The sequence below is a fragment of the Lontra canadensis genome, unplaced genomic scaffold (assembly GCF_010015895.1).
Source record: "Lontra canadensis isolate GAN:19392208 unplaced genomic scaffold, GSC_riverotter_1.0 scaffold71, whole genome shotgun sequence".
Classification (NCBI taxonomy): Eukaryota; Metazoa; Chordata; class Mammalia; order Carnivora; family Mustelidae; genus Lontra; species Lontra canadensis.
Window position 1 is genome coordinate 5655564 of NW_022631065.1, and position 22222 is coordinate 5677785.

Below are 22222 nucleotides of genomic sequence, written 5' to 3' on the forward strand. Positions count from 1 at the left end.
TGTGACACCTTGAAATGGCTGTACCCTTAATCTTGCAAGAGTGGTAACTCTTTTGTTTTAAATATTTTTTCTTCATTTGAATATTTTCATTTGTTTATATCAAAACCAAGTTTATTAATTCTTTATGTATCAGTTTCTTCACAATTTTACCCCCACAATTTTAAAAGAACAGACTGATTCTCTGGGCTAACGTCAATAAAGGATATTGTGTGACCCTGTTATCTTTCAAATAAAGAAGAACATCTCCTCACTAGCCCTCCTTAAAGAAGCTCACCAAAGGACTACAGAATGGATTCATTCCACATATGCAATGACTTTCAGTCCCAATGGGAAGAAAGACTAAGAAATAAAGGAATGAAATACCATTTCTACATCTCAAGTTTCGATCATGCTTGAAGAATATATCTGCTGTGGAATTCTCAAATCATACAAAGAATAAATAAGTAGATCCTTTACCCAAAGTTGGTTAACAGTAAAAGAAGACTTATGTGGTCACATCTTTACTTCTTTCAATCCCCATCCACCTGTTTTCAAAATTAATGCTTACAATGAGAAAGATTACATTAGAAAGCAAAGTTACTCACCATGGAGGAATCACTGCTTCCACTCCCGATCGGAGCTCCCTCAGCACAGGTTGGGAGGTGGGTAGAAAGTTGACTAGCCCTGCCCCCATCTATGACATCACAATCTACCTCATAAAAGGTAGTGAAAGTGCTCTGAACTCCTGTCTGATTTCCGAGAGATACAGAAAAGAGTGAGTGAGAGAGAGAGCAAGAGAAAGAAAAAAAAAAAAACGTACCCTAATGGGAAGGGATTAGGGAAGTGGAAGAGGGAGTGGGTTATTGGGAGAAAGACGCATATGAAGGAATTAGGTGCTAAAAGAGATATGGGTGGGCATCCATGATATTAAGCAGCCCAGCCATATGAATTCCTCAGTGGCTCTCTTGAACCGATAAATGGACCATCTGGGAGAAGGAGAATGAAGAAGCACCCTGCCTTGTCAGGCATTGCCAGGGACAATCATAGTGGCATTTAAAGGGGATGAAACTCCCATTTAAAGCATTGAAGATCACCAAGACAGAAAGCAAGGGCTGCAGCTTTTAAAGCCTGGAACAGTATGTGGGGAATCTCAAGATGTCTTTCTTGAAGTTCCATTGCCCTGCTGTGTGACCTTCATCAAGCCCTTGGCCTCTGCATCTCCAGCCAGTACATGGTACTAAAAGGATACTTACCTCTTTTATTGGAATCACTGAAGAACTAATGCATTCATTGTTGCTACAACTGCCACTCTTTTTACTCTTCCTTTTTGTACCCAAGGAGGGGCTGTGTGACAGGCACATTTCAAAAGATAAGCCAATAACCAATGCCTATTTCTACTTCTTAAAATGTTATCTTCAGCATAAAGTATTACTGTCAATCTTGACCAGGTTTTTTTGTATGTACTGAATATAAAATATATCTAAATGGGGTTATAAGAGCCCACCTTCAAAACTGGAGTAAAATTAAATGGGAAGATTTCCATACCATAGGGTCCCTACACAGCCACTGTCAGAGGTCAAATTTAGGTGACCCAGTGATGCTAACGGATCAAACATTGTGTCACATGCAGGAAAGCTATAGTCATATAGCTTTATTTAACCTCTGAATCCATTTTGGGGGAGGGAGAAACTGATCTCAGGCAAGATGGGAAAATAATACAGAGAACACTAAGATCTTTTTTTAAAATGGAGGTTTAGAAGTTAAAAACTATGAACTACTCAAAAGTTGTCAAGGGAGTAGTATGACCAAACAAAAAAGAGTTATATTAAAGAGCAGGTAGGTCCTGAAACCATCCACATGGAAGCCAAATTTTTATCTGTCTGGTGGGATATATGAAAAGTGAGACCTACTCTTTCCACAGAAAATATTTTAGTAAAAGTAAGAGCTTACAATTCATGGCATCATAAATGGGTAAAGCCCAAAGAAAGTTTGTTTCTATATGCAGATAAACAATATTCTTTAATTTTTTTTGAAGCAAATATAATTCTATTTTTAGTCCTGCCATTCTTAGCTCACTAACTATGTAAGTGTATTAAATAATCACAATATAAAAATTAAGCAAAATAGGCAGGTTAGGGAGCATTCTGAAACACAGATGCTACTAAAGTCAAACTGATAACGGATTTAGCATTATTTCTACCATCTTTTACTTCAAAATAAATGTTAGAGACATTTAAAGAATGTCTTTAGAGAATTAAAGACAATAGAGAAGTAAAAAATATCAAATTTATGAAGAAAAAATGGAATTTTTCTTATACTTGATGTTTTCAGTACTTATTAGGAATACTCTGCATATTTCACACTCTGTATTAATTTCAGTAATTCTAAATCTAAATTCAAATTCTGGATTCAACAGCTTTTTTCTGTGAATTTTCACAATTAATAGCCCTATGAAGCCTTATTTTTTTTCTTATTTTTACTTATTGGATCATTGACCAGTTGGCTTATCTTTGCTTTTTTATGCTTTATAGTTGATCCCATTTGTTTTAGAAATTGGGCATTTCCTGACTTTCTCATTATAGGAAATATGCCATTCATTTACCATTATTTCTCAGTTTCAAAAACTATTCTTACATATTAGAAACTAATTTCTGTCATCTCACCTTTCATACAAAATTTAAAGGTCATTACTTTAAGATTACTGATGGCAATTGCTCAATAAACACCTTAAAAATTTTTACTATCCAACAAAGAAGGTACACATCTGCCAATGTTAAGATATCAAAATAAAAATGGAGGTAAACATTTTTTAAATATTGAAATAAAACTGATTTATACTATATAGATATTTCTTATTATCTACTGCTTATTTGGAAATGGAGCATGACTTCAGGAACCCAATGCAAAACTAGGCTGCATCAAAAGGATGCAGAGTGGTGAACTGTGCTGACTTTTTAGGTGAATTTAGTATGATTGGTTTCAATAATGTCTTTAGTTATATTAGTTGAAAAAAATATCTCTGACACAGAATGCAATGCCAGGACCAGATAATTTCTCTTCTTTAGGATCTAGCCTCTTGACATTTTTATGAAAACTACGTGTCATTAGAATTATGGAGCTGATGCATACTTTCTATGATAGCACATAAATGGATGAGTTAGCCTTTCAAGACAAAGTATGAAGTGAAGTGATTATAAGATTTCGGTCAAGAGACCATTATTGAAGTCATGGTTATAACTTTATTCTGATCAGAAATGTAGGATTGGTTTCAAAATGTTGTTTGTTGAAAAATTGTTTCTATTTGACCGTACAAAAGATAAAGAAAAGTCAGGTGGAATAATTCGTACATTCCGAAAGAATAATCTGGAGGTACATTAATAAAGTAATTAATTGTGGAAGACATGAACAGGCAGTTGGCATGCAATCTGACCAAAATGTTGTTATTGAAGAGAACTATCTCAGCAAGACAGAATCCAAATAATTTTGATAGCAACAGATTTGAACTGGGAGTTCCTAGGTAAAAGATTCTATTTTGAGTTTGTTTTATGAGAGTGTCTCACATACAAAACCTTGAACTTAAAAGAGTATGGGTTCTTATAAGATGATGTTGACTGGAACTTCTCCAGGAACTTCTCTAAGTTGAGAAATAGATTTGCAGGAGGAAATGGATGAAAGCGGTCAAGATACAGATTGTGCAGATTTGACAAAAGATCTAGCCAGAGTTCCAGTCAAGTTCATTATCAGCCAGGCATCTACACAGATGAAAGTATTCAGAGAAAAGCAGTAAGATAAGATGTAGTATTGATGATGAAAGAAAAGATTAAAGTCTAAATTAAGTAAGCTTGCTTTCAAGAAAATTGGAATAGGATGAAATATTTGAAATATATTTATTGCCCACAAAGAAAATGACTGTTCAAGATAGAGTAAGACAATATGTTCTGAATCAGTAAAAGAAATTTGAACTAAGAAAACTACACACTACCCATCCAGAAGTCTTTCCTATTTGTAAGATACATGGCATATATTTCTCTCCTAAGGGCTGTGATAAAAACCATATTTTATAAATCATTTAATTAAGCTGGAGAAAGCATTTGACAAAAATAATCTGCAGGAGCAGAATAAGAAGATAGTAAATTAAACACTTTTATTTCTAGAATATAGTAAACCAAGAACAGGGAATACACAGAGATAGCTATCAACAGACACCCTGCTATTCTTGCTGAGAATGCTAAACAGAAAGATGAAAAACTAAATAGAAAAAAGAAAACCCAATGGACTACACAATCTAACAGAGGCACAAAAAAAAACAGAAAAATTTATTCTCTTCATGGAAATTATTTGCTATTAGAGATAAAGGACTTTGAATACCTTCACCCAAACAATATTTAGCACTATGACTTTTAAGTAGTTGGAACACCCTAGAAGTGCTGTTCAATGAATCAGGAAATATCTTTATGTGAACAGGAAGTATAGCTCTTTGAAGCCCTGATTGCTGGTTTGTCATTGGAAATTAGGAACATCATATGGATATGATAATCTTTTTCTAGAAAAATAGGATTGTCAAAATTTTATCAAATCTAGCACCAAATGTAAAATCCTATCTCAGTTTTGCTATGGAGTCTCTTAATTTCTTTTATTTTGAGTCATCTGAGGTAATGGAAAATTGTACAAAATCAGTAATGAGATTCCCCAGATAATATTTAGTATCAGGTCTTAATATTCATCTTCTCTTTTTTATATATTTTTTATATCAACTGTTCACATTTTAGCTTCTTTTTCTTCCAACTGCCTTCAATCCAGGAATTCTTGAGGTATATCCAAGTAGGAACAAGAAAAAAAAAATCACAATGGATTTAGGTAACCAATTCAAAGTAATGTATTTCTTGACTAGAGCCAACAAATCCAAGTGTACACAGGAATACCAGAAAGCATAAGCTAAATTATAGATACTGTTTCTAAATAAAGGTATTCTATCCAATACTGTGGCTTCCCATAATTATTTGGTTCAATTTAAGGGAAAAGGTGTTATCTGGATTTATTCTCACATATACAAAACTAGTTAAAAATGAGGAGACATTTCCTAAGACACTACTATAGACTTTAATTATTTAAAATATGTTAATAAAGAACATCTTAGAATGAAATCAATTATAACCAACAGACAGTATCTCAAAATCAGAATATGTCTCATGGGAAAATGTTATAAACCAGTACTTCTTCAATAGGTTCGCCTGTGTTACACAGATACCAAAAGATATGCACAATTAGTGTCCCTCATCCAGGTACCTCCCATGTGTCTAATTTCCAAGTTGTCATAAAATATTACTCAACATTGGCTGTGAAATATTGTTCTGAATATTAACTGAAATCTAAAATGTTAATTGCTAATAGAATAAGGTGTGAATTATTTGCCTTCTTTTTAATTCAAGGCTTTCAAAACTTGAATAGCTTCTAAAACCTAAAGGAATGAAAGTTCACTGACTGAAGGACAAATAATGGCACTGACATTTCTGAGGTAGAGACATTCTTCATTAAGCCACTAGCCACTTCTACTCTAATGCACAGTAATGAACACCTTCAAACTAAAATAGAAATGTCTCCATTTATAAGCTCAGGTGATGCAATCAAATCAATCTATTGAGAAGATCCAAGTTAGGTCAACCTACGTCTCCACTTAAGGTAAAAAGAGTTCTTTCCTTGGTTCATGTTCCAGCTTTGCCACAAAGGAGTCTGTCTTCTTACTTTCAAATGAGAGCATTAGAATATAAAGTATTTTTTCTATGAATAAAACAAATTGGATGACCAACTGATTTAATTTCATCAGTAAAAGTTTCATTTTTTTAATAATAGATTGAATTGAGAAGTTTAGGGTCACCATCACCGAGTATATAACTAAAGAACTACTCTTTATAACAGAGCAATATACAATCCTCCTTTGCACAAGACTATTTAAATTCAGAGAGACACCTGACAGGTGTGGTACACTAGACACAAAACTTCCTATGATGCCTGGCACTCAAGGAGATTTTCACTTTTCTTATAAAAATCCCCATCTCCCATTTTTTTCCATATGTAACACCTTAAGTTTGTTAAATGTCACTTTTATAACACTGGGAGAATGAATTTGCACTGAAAAATCACTTCAGGGTTATTTTTCCCTGAAGGTTTGCATAATTTGGGTTGTATAAAAATCAGTGACCATGTACACTGATAAATGTAACTAAGGAAGGCTCAATGCAGGAATCAGAACTTAAATGGTTATGGTTTCACTACCATAACAAATTGGGAAGGTTAGGCTTTTGGGAGAAAGATTGAATTATTCAGCAACCCATCTTACTAGTAAAGTATATGCAGAGAACTATGGCCATTCTGCCAATGATAAATGTTTAATTTTCTTACTGGTACCGAGTATTTCCAACACCCTTTCTTCCAGATTTATAATCAGAAGTTTGTTTTAGTCTTTCTCTAGATCTGGACTCTCCTACTGTTCATAGTTCTGAAAAGTCTGTTAAGCCCAAATAATTAACAGCCTCCCCTCTGGAAAATCTGGAGAAAATTATTTGGAACTGCTGTTAATTTCCTGAATATATACCTTTTATTTTTTTAAATGAAGTACAGAAATGCATTTCAGACCCCAAACTGAAATAGCTAGTAATTTAGATTTATTTCCATTACTACTACTCCAATCAGTAGAGATAATCAAGAATTGACAATAGACAGAATCAGAATATATATATATATTTTTTTTTTTCATAAAGCAAAAAAAAAAAAGTTTTATTTTTTTTCCTCCTTCTAGGTGAAGTTCTTACAGATACTGGGTTTTGAATACAATACCATTTTAAAACATTTTTTATCAGTTTTATTTTCCTGCATTATATCATTTTTTATCACTGTTCTATGAACGTGCTATGTCTAAAGAATTAAGTTTAAAGTACACTGGGAAAAATATATTCTTATCTCACATGCCTATTCCTTGAATGCCTCAGTACTTTTTCCTTACTTCATTTTTTCCCCTTAAATAAATTTTCTTTTTTTCCAGTGTCTACAGATCTCTTATACATATCAAAACATAGGTCAATTTCTGATTCCTCAATGACCTCTATTTTCTTTGTTATAAGTGACACCTTCCTCTAGACTTGGGTATATTTTTATTTATACTTCTATCATTAAACATACACATGCTGCCATCTATTAAAATAAATTTTATACTCTTCTTATCACCTCATTCAGAATGAAATGTGTTAGAGTGGATCATCTGTCAGTCATTTTTATACTCTGCTCAATTTAGTAAACATATTACTTTCTTCTACAACATTCTAGAGACAATTGTAACCACTGGAACTATGAAGACGAACAACCTAAAATCCATTTCTTTCTTTTTTTTTCTTAACATATAATGTATTATTTGCCCCAGGGGTACAGTTCTGTGAATCATCAGGCTTTCACTTATTTGTGGAGCATAACAAATAGCATGGAGGACAAGGGGAGTTAGAGAGGAGAAGGGAGTTGGGGGAAACTGGAAGGGGAGGTGAACCATGAGAGAGTATGGACTCTGAAAAACAATCTGAGGGGTTTGAAGGGGCGGGGGGGTGGGAGGTTGGGGGAAACAGGTGGTGGGTATTAGAGAGGGCACAGATTGCATGGAGCACTGGGTGTGGTGCAAAAACAAGGAATACTGTTATGCTGAAAATTAAAAAAAAATGACATAATATTTAATCCTCCTTGAAGAAATGGATTTTAGAGTGTAAGCCTGATGATTCACAGAATATATATTTTTTAAAAAACTTTCCCCAAATAAGAGTACAAGGCTACACAACTAAGTACAATGCTTGTTTCAATGACTGCTTCAGCCCATTACAAAATACACTATTTTTTATAGATGAAACGCAGAATTTTTCAAATAAAATGCAACTCTCATCTCAAATCATATTTTTAAAATGTTTTTAAAATGGAATACAAATGTATAAAAATGTAATCTAGAATATATATAAATATATTTTTTAAAATATATAATACATATAGCATTGTACAAATAATGCCCATATTTTCTTTTCCCTAAACTGTCTTTGATCAGATATGTCACAGTTATCAACCACTGGTTCAGTTCCTGATTGCTGCTTATTCAGGGAGTAAGGGAGTAAATATCAAATCATGTGTATTTGTTGCATGTGTGTATTTTTGTGCATATGCACATATGCCATAGTCAGGTAAGACTGATTCGACCATTATCAGTTTCTAGTACTGTATGAATGGCTTTCATTTATTACCATGAATATTCATGTTGATTTTAATTGAGTCCAATTTTTTAATGATGTGAAACAGGCCATGTAGACTATAACTGACTACTTACTCTCCAATTTTCCCTTTACTAGTTCAAATCCTACCAGTATCACAAATTATATTTGTTCACCTTGTCAAGATTCTCTTCATAACCCAATTGAGAGGGATTCAAATTTGGAAAGGGGAGATTTAAATGGCAAAGAAAAAAAGTGCCCATTTAGGGTGGGTTACTCAATCCCTTAGGAATAGCATAGGGCTCCATTTCACCAGGCTGAGGATGTAGGAAAGAACATTACTTGCCTTCAAACTCTGCTCCTATATTTTGTTAAGTATGAGAAAAAGACATTTATATGTAATGAAATCTATTAAAATTTGTAGCATTTTCATGTGGAGTCAACTATAACATAGTCTGTGTCCTTCCATCTCTAACCTAAACACTGAATTCCTGTCCAAAGTAGGGCTAATTGCTCTTGCATTCTGGCTTCATTGTTTTAAAGATGTATTTGAACTTCAAAAAAAATTTAGGTAGAATTTTTCAGATTTATCAGAATGCTTGATGTTTAGCATTCTACATTCTAAAATTCCACATTAGTGTTTTCAGTCTCATTCAGAAAAATGCAAAAGTATAAATGTGAGGGTAGCTAAGATAATCAAAGGTTATGGAATGTTTTTTATTTCTCCAGATCCATATGTGCATCTTCATTTTAAAATGTAAAAGAATCCATTAAATCCTCTGCAACCTAGCAAATAAAAAGTAAAAACACAGCAATCAAATATACAGGTAATATCCACATCATAGCACTGGAATGAATTTGTATTCAAAATATGTTTACATACTTGAAAAAAAGTGGCTCAACTTTTCTGCCATGATGAATATAATACTGCCATGTTTAATGGATATTACCTGCACTAAAATAATTTACAATAGGCTATGGTTAAGTTTCTCTTTCCTTTTTTTCTTCCTTCTTTCATGACTCTTCTCTCTTACTCTCCCTCCTTCCCTTTCTTTCATTTGTCTTTTCTTCTTTGAACATTTCTTTTTCCAGAAAGCATATAAAACTGTTTTAAGAGTTTAAATAAACACAAAGCAAATAAAGCCAGTTTATAAATGAATGGATGTTTAATCTTCTGGACTTTGGTTTCCTCTACTTTCTCCTTGGCATTTCTAGCACTGTTAGTTTTTTGTTTTGTTTTGTTTTAATTTTTTCTTCCCCATTGACCCCCTTAGCAACCATACAAATGGCTTAAACTGAATTGGCTCACAAATGCATCTTCTACTCTGAGATTTATTAAGAGCAGTACATTTTTGGCCGGTGAGAAAGATGTAAGCCAATAACTTTAAAAACGTATCTCCAGCCAGAAAGTTAATGGTGCTTCTTAGACAGCAGTTGGGTGAATGAACACATGTAGGCATATATTCGAGACTGAATTATTTCTCTAGCTTGCCATCATGATTCAAGAGCTTTTGGACCCATTGTTCCCCCACCCATAACCTACTGAGTTTCCTGCCCCCAAACACCCAAGCCAAACACAGATAAAACAGAAGCCTTTCCCAGTCTGTACACACAGAATTACATAAAACATACACATGCTGACATGGTACATAACTGTGCACATGTGCATTTTGCTTATCTTGATAGCACAAGGGTCTAAAAACACAGTTCTCAGCATTGAAATTCAAATAATTTTTCTTGACAAAATGGGAATAGCCTATCCAAATCTCTTGTTTTAGGGGAAAATCTGACTACTAACATATATACCTACTTGGGGGCTTTCATATGTTTCAGAGAAGAAACCACAAACCTGAATCCCATGTACATAAACACATAGGAAAAAAGGAAGGAAGATTCAAACATTTCTCTCTTTTTTTGATTGCATGTTATATTCTAGTAGTTTTTCCTTAAAAATGTAGCAACTTTGTCACACCAGACCATAAAATAAATGGGGCCCAAAGCATGGGCACATTTTCTTGGCAAAATCATTGAAAAGTTTGTGTGTATGGGGTCTTACATTCTTGACTCTTTCAGAACTTTGAAGGTAGTCATTTGTGGCTATTTTGCAAAATAAACATTGATTTTTTTTTTTTTTCTTCATTGGCCATCAGTGAAGGAGGATGAAGAATAAGATGGAGGCAGAAGTGGCGAAGACAGCAGACTACAGATGTAGGTATGGCACCAAATAGCAATCAAGCTTTGAAAAAATGAGGAGGCCAAGAGCAGGTCCATAACTGAGCAATATATAGCAAACCTTTATAATGCATTTGACTCAGAATTATTATAAAGTTGTATAACATTCCTTTAAAAGAAGCCTTCCCCCATGCAAGGATTTTTGAACTTTGCCGGTAAGACTCAAAGAAGGAAATAGGCTTCTTGATGGTGTTCTCAATCTCAAACACCTCTACAAATGCCAACAGTGCAAGTGATAAAAGCCAGTGATGGTTTGGACTACATCTAAATGAGGAAAAGACAATGGAAATGAAGCTCTGGAAGCAGTGATGAACAATGGGTACTGAGAGGATAATGGAGAGCAACTCTGCCAGTCAAATATCGCTTAGATGAGGTTGTGGAGTCTGAGATCCACAAAGATGCTTTGCGCATCCATGTAAATAATAAGATTTGGAAAGTGACAAATGAAAGCACATAAGGCAAGCTAAACAAAAAGCACTCAGTTCCACAGGTGCTATATACAGATGGACATGAAAGCCGAATGGTATGGGAGACTATACCATTGAGTCTGAAGATAAGAAAGGAAGCAAGGGATATGCAATGTTTTGATCACTTCTTGGCAGAGAATCTTGGTTATTACCAACTCAGCAGAAAGGACACATTGCAAGACAGATTGCTCTTGGTTGCTGAAGAATGTTGAAGCAGGATCATTTTGGAAATGCAAAGAGGTGACTATGCTTTGGGAAGAGGCACAAAATAGCCAATTTATTGGACTCTAGGGGAGACTGCATGGAACAGTCTTTCTAGATGGCATCTCCATGCAAGCCAGATCAGCTCTTTTCCCAGCTGTTTTCTGCAAGTCAAACAATATAGAACCTGAAAACTTTGGGTTCAAGAATGATTTTTCAACATATTTTTATCAAATGGTCAAACTGCTAAATTTCTGAAAATGTCTCAGTAAAAAATTAAGCATCATGACTAGTCTGATTCTCATAAGGCATTCACCATGTTGATCATGTTATGTTCCTGGTGATGCCACACTTAAAATGGCATTATGGTTTACTGGGAAAAGAACTAAAGGTGGCAGAGCCACACTTTGGAATTCGCAAATAGTTTACAACAGATGGCACCTCATGTTCAAAGAAAGGGACTGAGGGAGGAGAAGCCAAGGTGAAGAACCTCAACACATACATTTGGAAATCTTGCCAAGAAATCATAATGTCTCTATTAATCAAACTCATTTTTTAATATCTGATGAAAGTGGACCAGATACGAAGGGAAACACTGGAGTGATTAAGCAAAGAATACATAACTGTTAGTGTTTGACAGCTATGTTAGTTTTTGGCAACAGCACATCAACCTGTATTAAATTTGGATATTTTCTGGCTTTCAAGGGTTACTGATAACCTAGTATGCATTGGAACCTGATGAATGAGTTCCTATTGTTTTCATCATCTCTAACATGTGAACACAATCCACACATAGAGAGGCTGGCTTCTGAACAGAGAGTGAAAATTACTAAGACTAACAAAGGGAAGTAGACTCACAATGAGTAAATGTACAAAAGCTCCAAATAATTATAATAGTCACAGCTTGGCAATGAGTTTCCAGACTATGAAATTAGTTTTCTTGTGAAGAATGGAGATTTTACAAGGCTAGTATAAACATGGGGTAATTGGAAAATCAAATTGCTCTTTGTGAATTATTATAAGGTCTGGAATAATGGTAATAACATTTATTAAAAAAAAAAAAAACCCTCCCTATGAATCACTGTAGTTTGGTGTTTTTAAGCAGTACTGTTGCCAAGAATGCTTGCCTTGGAAGTACAACAGTGGGAGCTTTAATTGTGAAGCCCAAGGCACGGCTTACCCCTGACACAATGAGCTCTCCTCCGAGATTCTGTACTTCTGCCTTCACCTTGCTGCAGATATTAAGCTGATGGCAATACAAGGCAATTCGTTGAAGGTAGGCTAATAAATCCTGCTTACATGCTGAATCAGGACACTATAAAACATTAAAAAAAAAGTGATCTCAATTAGCAAGTACTCTTCAGTTTCTAATACTCACTATATAAAAGCTGTGAGAAGAAAAGGTTTTAGTGTCATATACCTTAATTACCCCCATTTAACTTCACTTCTTTATAGCACATTTTAGGAAGGCCATAGCCAGTATTTTAGAATGGTCAGCTCTACTTTGATATAATTATATAAAAAGAATAATGAAGATCTTCCATAAAGTCTTCTGGGAACTTTTATACATGTTTTTGAGTAATTTTACCAGTTGTCTTCTGAACTGTTAAGAAAACCAGATATTCTCCAGGTTTTTTCCTAGTGGCCCATCCAACATTCACCATATGTAGTTTTGTTAATATGGACAACCAAAGCAACAGAAGCAGAAGGAAATCGCTCCAGGTAGCAATCTCTCTGACACAGCATAGCATAGAATTTCAATTCAATTAGTTGGGGGGGGAAACGCTTGTTTCCTTTGGATTTCTCAGAAAAGTATCAGGAAGAAATCCTTTGGATTTCTCAGAAAAGTATCAGGAAGCCTCTTTCACTTTTTGTACCTTTATGTTTATCAAAATTTTAGCAACATTATAAACTTTCTTTAAATAAGAGACTCTGAGAAGGATCATGACCACTGTTAGTGCAATCGATTTAAGTAGAATGAGTTTGAAGCCAATTGAAACAAACTCCTAAAAGTAAAAACAGAACCCTTCAGAGGTTGTTCCAGAGCCAACTAGGACCAGGATTTTGAATTTTCTTTATTACCTAGTGGGTAGATCTCCATCAAATACAACTGAGCTTAGCTGAACACTTCCATAGACATTTACATGGCTCCCTAAAGCATTTCTGAGGCTTCAATACCAATCGCTATTTGGCCACTGAAATATGTTTCTATTGCTATCAAAAGTTCAGTTCAAGATTCTGTAGGCCTGGCTGTTCTGGCTCAATCTGGCACTAGTAAAGAGCATATACTCACCAAATCCCTTGATGAAACACTGTTAAAAATAAGAACCTAGAGCCAAAACCGAAGTAACTTAATTAGAATTAGAGTATGAAAAAAAAAAAGACTCCAGGTAGGTTTCCTTCAAGCTGAAGAAAGGCAATTCTGAAAGAAAAGAAAAGAGAAAAGAAAGAAAGAGAGAATGAAAGAAGGAAGGAAGGAAGGAAGGAAGGAAGGAAGGAAGGAAGGAAGGAGAAAGAAAGAAAAGAAAAGAAAAGAAAAGAAAAGAAAAGAAAAGAAAAGAAAAGAAAGAAAGAAAGAAAGAAAGAAAGAAAGAAAGAAAGAAAGAAAGGCAGGCAAGAAAGGCAGTTGTTCCATTAAGACTGTGAAGCCAGTGGTTGTGACACAATCATTTCTTTAATGAAAGACATAGGGGTCTCTTTTATATATAATACCATTATGGTACTTTTTTCACTAACTGCATTTATCAAGAAAGAATCCCACAGCGACTGTTTTTAGCTTTCTACAAGTACTTTATACTGTAATATTTATCCTACTCCAGAGACCCATATACTGAAAGGAATTAACTTTAAAATGATATCTCCCTAGAGGGCTGACAAGGCTTTCGATACAAATACCTTGCAGCAAATTAGACTGGAACTTCTATCTCAATGGAACAGTAATTAAAAATGCAACAGTCCGTAAAAAGTTTATATTGCTTGCATATCTCAAATCTTCATAAAAATATTTTCAGGCAAAATAAAGGCAACAAATCCATTCCTTGCTAATGCTCATTCTATTCTATTATTTAAAACACACATAAAAGCATGATGGACCAAGAAAAATAATTCTTGTATCATGGAAATAGGTGCAGATTTTGAGAAAGAAGCGTCCTATTCAGACAAAACATTAGCAAAAATTGCAAGTTGCTTCACAGCTGATGACAGTGAGAATGCTACAAAGAGAGGGTTATATTTAACCCTCATCTGTTTATTTTAAAAGTTATCACAGAAAAGCACTTAAATACTTTGTCATTTAATTTCAAAATACGTCTAGAATCTTGGGATTTGTTTGTGTGCACGTGTGGAGTGCTTTCCAGATAGCCAAACTGTTTTGGGCCAGGATTCAAGTTGCATAATAGTTAGAAATAAGGGTCTAAAAATGCAACGGCAAAAACAAAAGTCACAATAAAAAATATCAAACTCAAGGAGCTTAAACATACTAAGAAACAGTTTCAGTGATTGAGACTCAGAGTTTATGGAAAGCCATCCAAACTCCACCCACTTTCTCTTCTGGGAAGAAGTCCTTCCTCACAAAACTCTTCAGGACCACCACCAATCTCTTCTCATTCCACTCCTCCCAAGTTCCCTCTACATTTTTGGGCAAAAAAATGTGGCATTCCTTCCTGGCTGGTGTATTTTTGTTTGTTTGCATACATGCATGCACATTTCCAAGTACATTCACTGTCTCCATGAACTTTCTGGGATACATATAGAACTCTGTATAAAGCAGTTCAATGTATGCTGCAAAGTGCAGGAGGCCGGGCAGCTGATAGTGTCCTGAAATTAGTAACTTAGTAATAGTTTGGTCTTCAACCCACACAAATTATAGGGAATAGTCAAAGGATGGTATTTAGTGAATTATCTTTACTATTAAGTGTTTCTCAAAAATTTCAAAGCAAGCAAAATACATTCCCTTGGATTAGCCATCATATACGTAAAAAAAAAATTAAAATGAGACAATCTGTTGGCTTATTATAAATGTAGACTTGATAGTTTAATCATGTGTTTTTCTTTTCAGTGTTTAGAAGATGAGTGAGTTTGGTATTGACCCAAAGGACTCTAGAATCTGGGAGCCTGAAGAGAGCAAGTATTTATGGCAATAGCCAAATATTAAGGAACGAAGGAAGAAAATGAGGAGAAGCAACTCAAAAATCATAGGAGAGTAGGGCCACTATGGAGAAGGAACAATCCTATGTCTCTTAGGGTCTCCAGAGAGCATCACTGCATTGAAGTCTAGTAAGCAAATTCACGCTTGTTTGTAAGAATAAGATGAGAACACATTATAAGCATTTTACCAATTAAAAAAAATGAAAAGAATAAGATGAGAATTAGTTACCTGTAAAATTTTACCTCCTAAAGTATCGATATTAGGAATGGGACTCTACTGCAACTAGACATATTTAGAACAGGATTTTAGAGTTCCAGTTTAAGCCACATAACGTGAAGAGTATAGAGATCGACTCAAACATTCAAGGTGAGATAGAACTACTCTCACATGTATCTGATTCCAGTCTGAAAAGATACTCTGCGAATTTCATTTATCTGTGATACTTTTAAATCTGGATGAAAATGAGATCTGGAGGCTCTTGATTATGTGGATTAATCCCATTTATGCTAGTGCATTAACTACTATGAATTATACAGAGCATCAATAGAAGAAGATCAATATGAAAAAAAACAAAAGTTCAAGTTCTTCTTTCTCTTCCTCCTTATGTAGTGTCCTTGACTTGCTGCATGAGGGCAGCCAGCATAACCCCCGCTTCGGGAGTTATGTCTCTGAAGTAGCAGGTATTCTTCTTTCTCAAGAGTTTTGGTCATGGGCTTTAATGAGACCCCCTTAACTGAACCTACCTTTGCCATCAGCTCAGTCTCAGCAGAGTTAGAGGCCTGTTTGTAAAATGTTAGTGATTACAATTCATCCTTCAGAAGCATTTTATAGGGTACATAAAACCCATTACAGAACCCAAGCGCTAATTAATGATACCACACAGCATGTGTTTGCTTTTCCTCTGATATTACCTGATCAGCCACCGCGCGGGCTAATTTGTCCATTCGAGAACCTGCTTCAGCAATTTTCTTGGCGGCATTAATAACATCAGATGTATTTTTCAATGGGCCTTTGCCTCTGAAACAACATATACAGCATAATTATATTGTTTGTCCAGGACATTGTTTTTATATTTGATTTTATTCTGCCCACATCAGAAGAATTTTGAAGGTTTTCTGGATTCACTTCAATTTCCATGTTAATAGTACACTTTAATTCCATTCACTTTAAAAAAATATTTTTCTCTATTTTGATGTGCATGCTCATATTTTATTCCTTACCTTAATTTCTTTATTTTTAAACAGTGGTTCATTAAAAAAAGATGATCACTACAAGGGCAAGAGGAATTTAATATTTAAATACTTGTATGTGCCTGTGCTATTATATATACTACCTCATTTGTGTTTATTACCACCCTAGCAAGTAACCATTATTATTCCCATTTTAGAGGAGAGAAAAATGAACTAAAAATTATTAACTTATCTAAACTTTATAAAGGTCATAGTGTAAACTCTACATTTAAATTAGAGTCTAGCCAAAATAAATGAACATGCCTTGTCTTTCATACCATGTCCAGCACTATACTGTATTAATTATATTTTAAGTTTACTTTGACACTTTGAAAGCAGTGGTCTCTCGTATATAACTGGGAACTGTTCAGTCAGAATTTCTGAAAAATTTTGAGCCCTCACTCTCATTGGCTTGTCTGGTACTGACTTACGAAGGAACACACAAAACACTGTGTGACAATAGGTGTCTTTATGCTTCCAAACCATTGTCCCATATTTTCACATAAGGTTTTCAATTTGGTGGACTGTTTAATATTACATATATTTTAAATATTTATCAAAAAAGAAAAGGAAACTATGCCACCTCATAAATCCTTAAACAAAATGTAGCATGTAACTTTTCTTTCTCTTTCTTGAGAGGTAAATAAAACAATAAATTTATTCTTTTTTTTTAGCATTATTACTTATTCTGCTCTCCACATGTGCATCTAAAAATCAATGCATTTTTTAAGGTCACAAAATTACATTCCTATAGTTAGAGATGTGGTGAGATGTGGAGAAAAACTACTCAGAAGCAATTTACTTAGAACATGTAGGGATATACAGAGTGGGCAATGACTGCTATTGTTAAATAATAACATTTTATAAAATGGGAGACTTAAAATGGCTTCAGAAAATAAATGTAAATGAAGGGCATTTTGTTCAGTTTCCCTCCCAATTTCCCTTCTGGCATTTTTTACATTCATAGCAAAAACAAAAATATATTGTGTTCATGTCAATGCTTAAACACACACACACACTGGTAAATGCAAAACTTAAGATACTCCATTTTGCTATGGCAACATCAATTCTTCCACAAAGGATAATGATTTTTTTTAATTACTGCTTAGATTTTTAACTACGACAGGGATTTTACATGTAAATATTATGTAATATGGATAAGATTCTGTGACAATCATGCTCTCATTTTCTAACATTTTTTTTTTTACTCTCTTTTAACAAATTTTTCCTTGGTTTTGCTTTATATTTCTTAAGGAAGGTTTAGATTGCAGAATTTGTCAATGTTTAATTCTGTTGTCATTATTACATATTTTCCCATAACTTCCAGGCCTTATAATCTCTCTTTTAAGTTTTACTCCGAGGTAGTATCTGTTACTTTTTGCCTCATCTTAACCCATTCACAAAAAGGTGCATGCTGCTTATTTTTTTATTACCGACAATTGTGTGTTTATTTATTTCAAGAATTTCAAGGGATTTGGGAAAACAGTTCCTTATCAACTTTATATGACTTTCAACAGTTGGTTGGTTATGACGAAATAAGCTAAGTAAGTAAGGAACACCAATAGAGAGATTTGCTTGAGGCTCAGACTCCCATCTTGCAGCCAAAGAAGGATTAGAAGCATGTCTTTTGTGATTACATAGGAAACTATAGTTCTTAGACAAACTAGTATATCATTATTTAAGAAGTTTGAGACTAGAGTTAGTTCAAATTCCTGGCATGGCAAGTTAGTGATAGGAACATATTCATTAAATGCAACAGCAAAATAGAAGTTTTGAGATCTTCAAATATTTTCCTATTTTCTAGTTGAGGAAATGGACACTGAAAGAGGAACGCTAAGTGATGTGTCCAAGATGATACTGGCAGAGAGACTGATAGACAAAAAGAGAATTAGGTTTGGGACCTCTGTGTCCTGAATCACATTTCGGTACTCTTCACTCTTTTTACTACACATGTTTCATTTTTATAAGAACACTAAAATGGTGATCTCAGAGGAAAACAAATGGTCTTCATTACAAACATGAATGTATGAGAGATAATGAAAACAATAATGATCTGAATCAGGAATTTAGAAAGAAATAGGAAAGAACTAATAAAATTATAAGAACAGATTAATGATTTAGAGAATAATGAAACAATGGACATAAGTCTAGAACAGTTTCTTAAACAAATAAACAAACAAAAAAACAAAAAACCCTGATGTAAAGAAATATACCTAGATTGCTATCAAGAAAAAGCAGGAGTGGGTGCCTGGATGGCTCAGTTGTTTAAGCAACTGCCTTAACTCAGGCTCAGGTCATGATCCTGGAGTCCCAGGATTGAATCCCACATCAGGCTCCCAGCTCCATGGGGAGTCTGCTTCTCCCTCTGACCTTCTCCCCTCTTGTATTCTCTCTCTCAAATAAATAAAATCTTAAAAAGAAAAAGAAAAAGTAGGAGAAAAACAAATATTTAAAAGTAAAAAAGGCAACAGTGAAATAACCTTAGAAAACAAAATTAAAAGTATCTTAAAACTACTTTCCTCAATACATGTAAATAAATTTGATGACCTGAAGGATGTACCTTTCTAGGAAAATATAATTTACCAGTGCTGACTGAAAAGGAAATTTTAAAAAAATCTATTGTTTGATTTCCATGGAAGACATAAATAAGGTGTTAAAGAGAAAGCTAGTAAACAAAAATCAGTAAATCTAGGTGATGTCTCAGAGGAATGCACTAAACCCTTAAAAAGCAGATAACCCCAATGCCATTTAAACTCTTCCAGAATGCAGGAAGCCTTCAAAAACAATTTAATTAAGTAATATAATAATATTGATGTTGTGAGAAGTAGTTAATATAAACTATTTGAGGATGCTTATTTAGGTAGCAATTTTTTTTTAAAGGAAGATAAAGAAGAAAAACTGAAGTAATAAAGTGGCAGTTGAGTGCTAGAGTGGGTTTGCACATGCTCATAAGAGCTGCTGCTGTTAAATTTTCAAGAATTTGTTGAGTTAGTTGATTTGCTGATTGCTTGAAATCTGTCCTGATAAGAGTACTTATTCTATGGAAATCAGCAAATGCTGCATAAGTGAGGATTATTCCTTCCAGAGAAAATCAGCACACTGCTGCCCAAACTCAAAGTAATAGTTACAACCAGTGGAGAGCAAAGATACTGCGATCTGTGAGAGGTATATTGGGGCATCTGGAGCTGGGTGATGGATATACAGGTTATTTTTATAATAATGTTCAAGTTGTACATTCATATTTCATGAATTTTGCTGTACATATATGTCAATTTAAATAGTATTTACTCGCTTATGTTTCTGTCAATCTGATGGATCTGAAAAAACTTAATTTCCATTACCTTGATGACAGAGGAGGCTGGGTCTGTTTTTATCATTTATTGGTCATTATTATTTTCATTCATATATCCTTTTCTTTGAGTTGTTAATGTAAGCTTTTGCATATTTTTCTAATGACTTTGTTTTTTAAAAATTCTGTTTTTTTTTTTTTTAACCTATATTGGTATCTAAACTCTTTAGGTATTCTGGATTATAGTCTTTTATTATTTATTCATGTTTCAAAAATTACTTCTCGTCTTAGCGTGTAGATTACTGTCATTAATTTTTTTAGTATAAATTGTAATTTTACTGGGCCAGATGTACAAATCATTTCTACTAAAGTTTGTGCTTTTCACATGGTCTTTAAGAAGTTCTTCCTTGTGGGCATCTGGGTAGCTCAGTTGGTTAAGCTACTGCCTTTGGCTCAGGTCATGATCTCAAGGTCCTGGGATCAAGACCCACATCAGGCTCCCCCTACTCTGTGGGGAGCCTGCTTCTCTTTCTCCCTCTGCCTGCTACTGCCCCTGCTTGTGGTTCTCTGTCAAATAAATAAATAAAATCTTTAAAAAAAAATAAGTTTTTCCTTTCCGGAGATGTTAACACTATGGTAGTAACCATTTTGCAATATATATGTGTATCAAATCAATACACTATATACCTTACACTTACACAATGACTTATGTCAATTTTATCTCAATAATGTTGGAATATTAAACTTCATCCTTACCCCAAGATCATAAATATAGTCTCCCATTTTATTCTAAAATTTTAAAGTTTCCTTTTCATATTTAGATATTAAATCCATATGCAGTTTCTTTTTTGTGTATAAGATGAGATAGGAATCACACTCTTACTTTATTTTTTCATGGAAGTAACCAAATGTCCTCAGATCATTGATTGTAAAAGCAAATTTTTTCCTCTGTAGTTTTTGTTATGGTAAAATTATACACCCTTTTTATTTTTAAATTCTGCATGAATAAATGTATTACTTTAAAATGTAAATATAGGAGAGAGGCAAGATGGTGGAAGAGTAGCAGACTGAAATGACATCATATTCCAGGAGTTCATCTAGATAGGTTTCAAACCATTCCAAACACCTACAAACTCAACAGGAGATAGAAGAGAAGAGCAGCAATTCTAGGAACAGAAAATTGAACACTTTCTGAAAGGTAGGATGAATGGAGAAATGAATCCAAAGCGATGGGAAGATAGACCGTGGGGGAAGGGGCTGGCTCCCGGCAAGTGGTTGAGCAGTGGAGCACAAAATCAGAACTTTTAGAAGTTGGCTCCCCTGAGGAACGTTGCTCCAGAGGATATTCGGGGTGGAGCCTTCACGGAACCAGTGTGGTCTCAGGTCCCACGGAGTCACAGAAAGATTCGGGGTGTCTGAGTGTGGGAGAGTGCCAGGTATCAGAGCGGGGAAGCCAGCCATAGAGACAGAGCCAAAGAGTGAGCTTTCTGATCAGGGTTACCTTAAACTGTGGTCCAAGGCACAGTCTGGCCACTGCTCTTCAAGCAGGGACCCCGCAAGTGGCAAATCCATAGAGCCTCACCTTCCTGCTCTGGGAGGAGCACTGCAGCAGGAATCTGCTGGGTTTGGAGACTCCAAACGGGGCCATGTGCCAGAGACAGAATGCTCAGTCACAGGCCAGGTGAGCTCCGAGTGCAGCCAGAGACCAGGGAGACAGAAGTGATTAACTAGTTGTTTCTGGGGGTGCACTGGGAGTGAGTTCCCGAGCTCTTGGCTCCTCTGGGCTGGAGAATGGGAGGCTGCGATTTTCATTTCCATCCTCTAGAGCTCTACAGAAAGCATTCAGGGAACAAAAGCTCCAAGAGAAGATTACTTAGCCTGGTCCCTGGCAAGGGCTGTGCAATTCCTCCTCAAACAAAGACATTTGAGGATCACTGCAACAGGCCCCTCCCACAGAAGATCAGCAAGAATATCCAGCCAAGACACTGATCAAGGAGAATAGCGGAACTCTAGAGCTAGGGGAAAGCAATGTATAGAATTCATGGCTTTTCCCCCATGATCCTTTAGTCTTACAAAGTTGAATTTTATTTTCTTTTATTTTTTTCTTACTCTATTTTTCTAACTTTTCCTCTTTCCTCTTTTAACGTTTTATAACTAGTTTATCTTAACAATAACTTTCTTTAAAGAAATCAATTTAAACCTTCATTGTTATAGTCATATTTTATCCCTTCATTGTATTTAATCTTATTTTTTGTATACATATAGGGTTTCCCCCCCCCCAAATTTTGGGATATAATTTCATTTAATAGATCAAAATATACCCTAATCTAGCACATGACTCTGTTCTAGTCTCCAGCCTGAGCACATTCCATCCTCTTTTTTCTTTTTCTAACCAACTATCAATTCCTTTTTAAGAATTTTTTAAAATTTTCATCTTTACAGTC

General features: G+C 34.7%; 1 protein-coding gene and 1 long non-coding RNA gene across 4 annotated transcripts in view; one reads left to right on the top strand and one right to left on the bottom strand.

Moving 5' to 3' along the window:
* The window catches only part of CTNNA2 (catenin alpha 2), a 1106640-nt gene that overhangs the window by 30614 nt on the left and 1053804 nt on the right, over positions 1-22222 (bottom strand). For 2 of the 3 annotated variants that reach the window (XM_032880684.1, XM_032880682.1), the window contains exons 15-16: positions 16172-16277; positions 12294-12428 (exon numbers count right to left, since the gene is read on the bottom strand). In XM_032880684.1, the coding sequence (XP_032736575.1) occupies positions 12294-12428; positions 16172-16277 (241 nt within the window). Of the gene's footprint in view, positions 1-584; positions 729-12293; positions 12429-16171; positions 16278-22222 lie in introns of all 3 variants that reach the window. The other variant, XM_032880681.1, reaches the window with a different exon arrangement.
* On the top strand, positions 724-15429 carry LOC116881130. Its single transcript, XR_004385351.1, has 4 exons — positions 724-1213; positions 8352-8481; positions 10364-10425; positions 15171-15429. It is a non-coding gene; the product is annotated as an uncharacterized LOC116881130 (long non-coding RNA).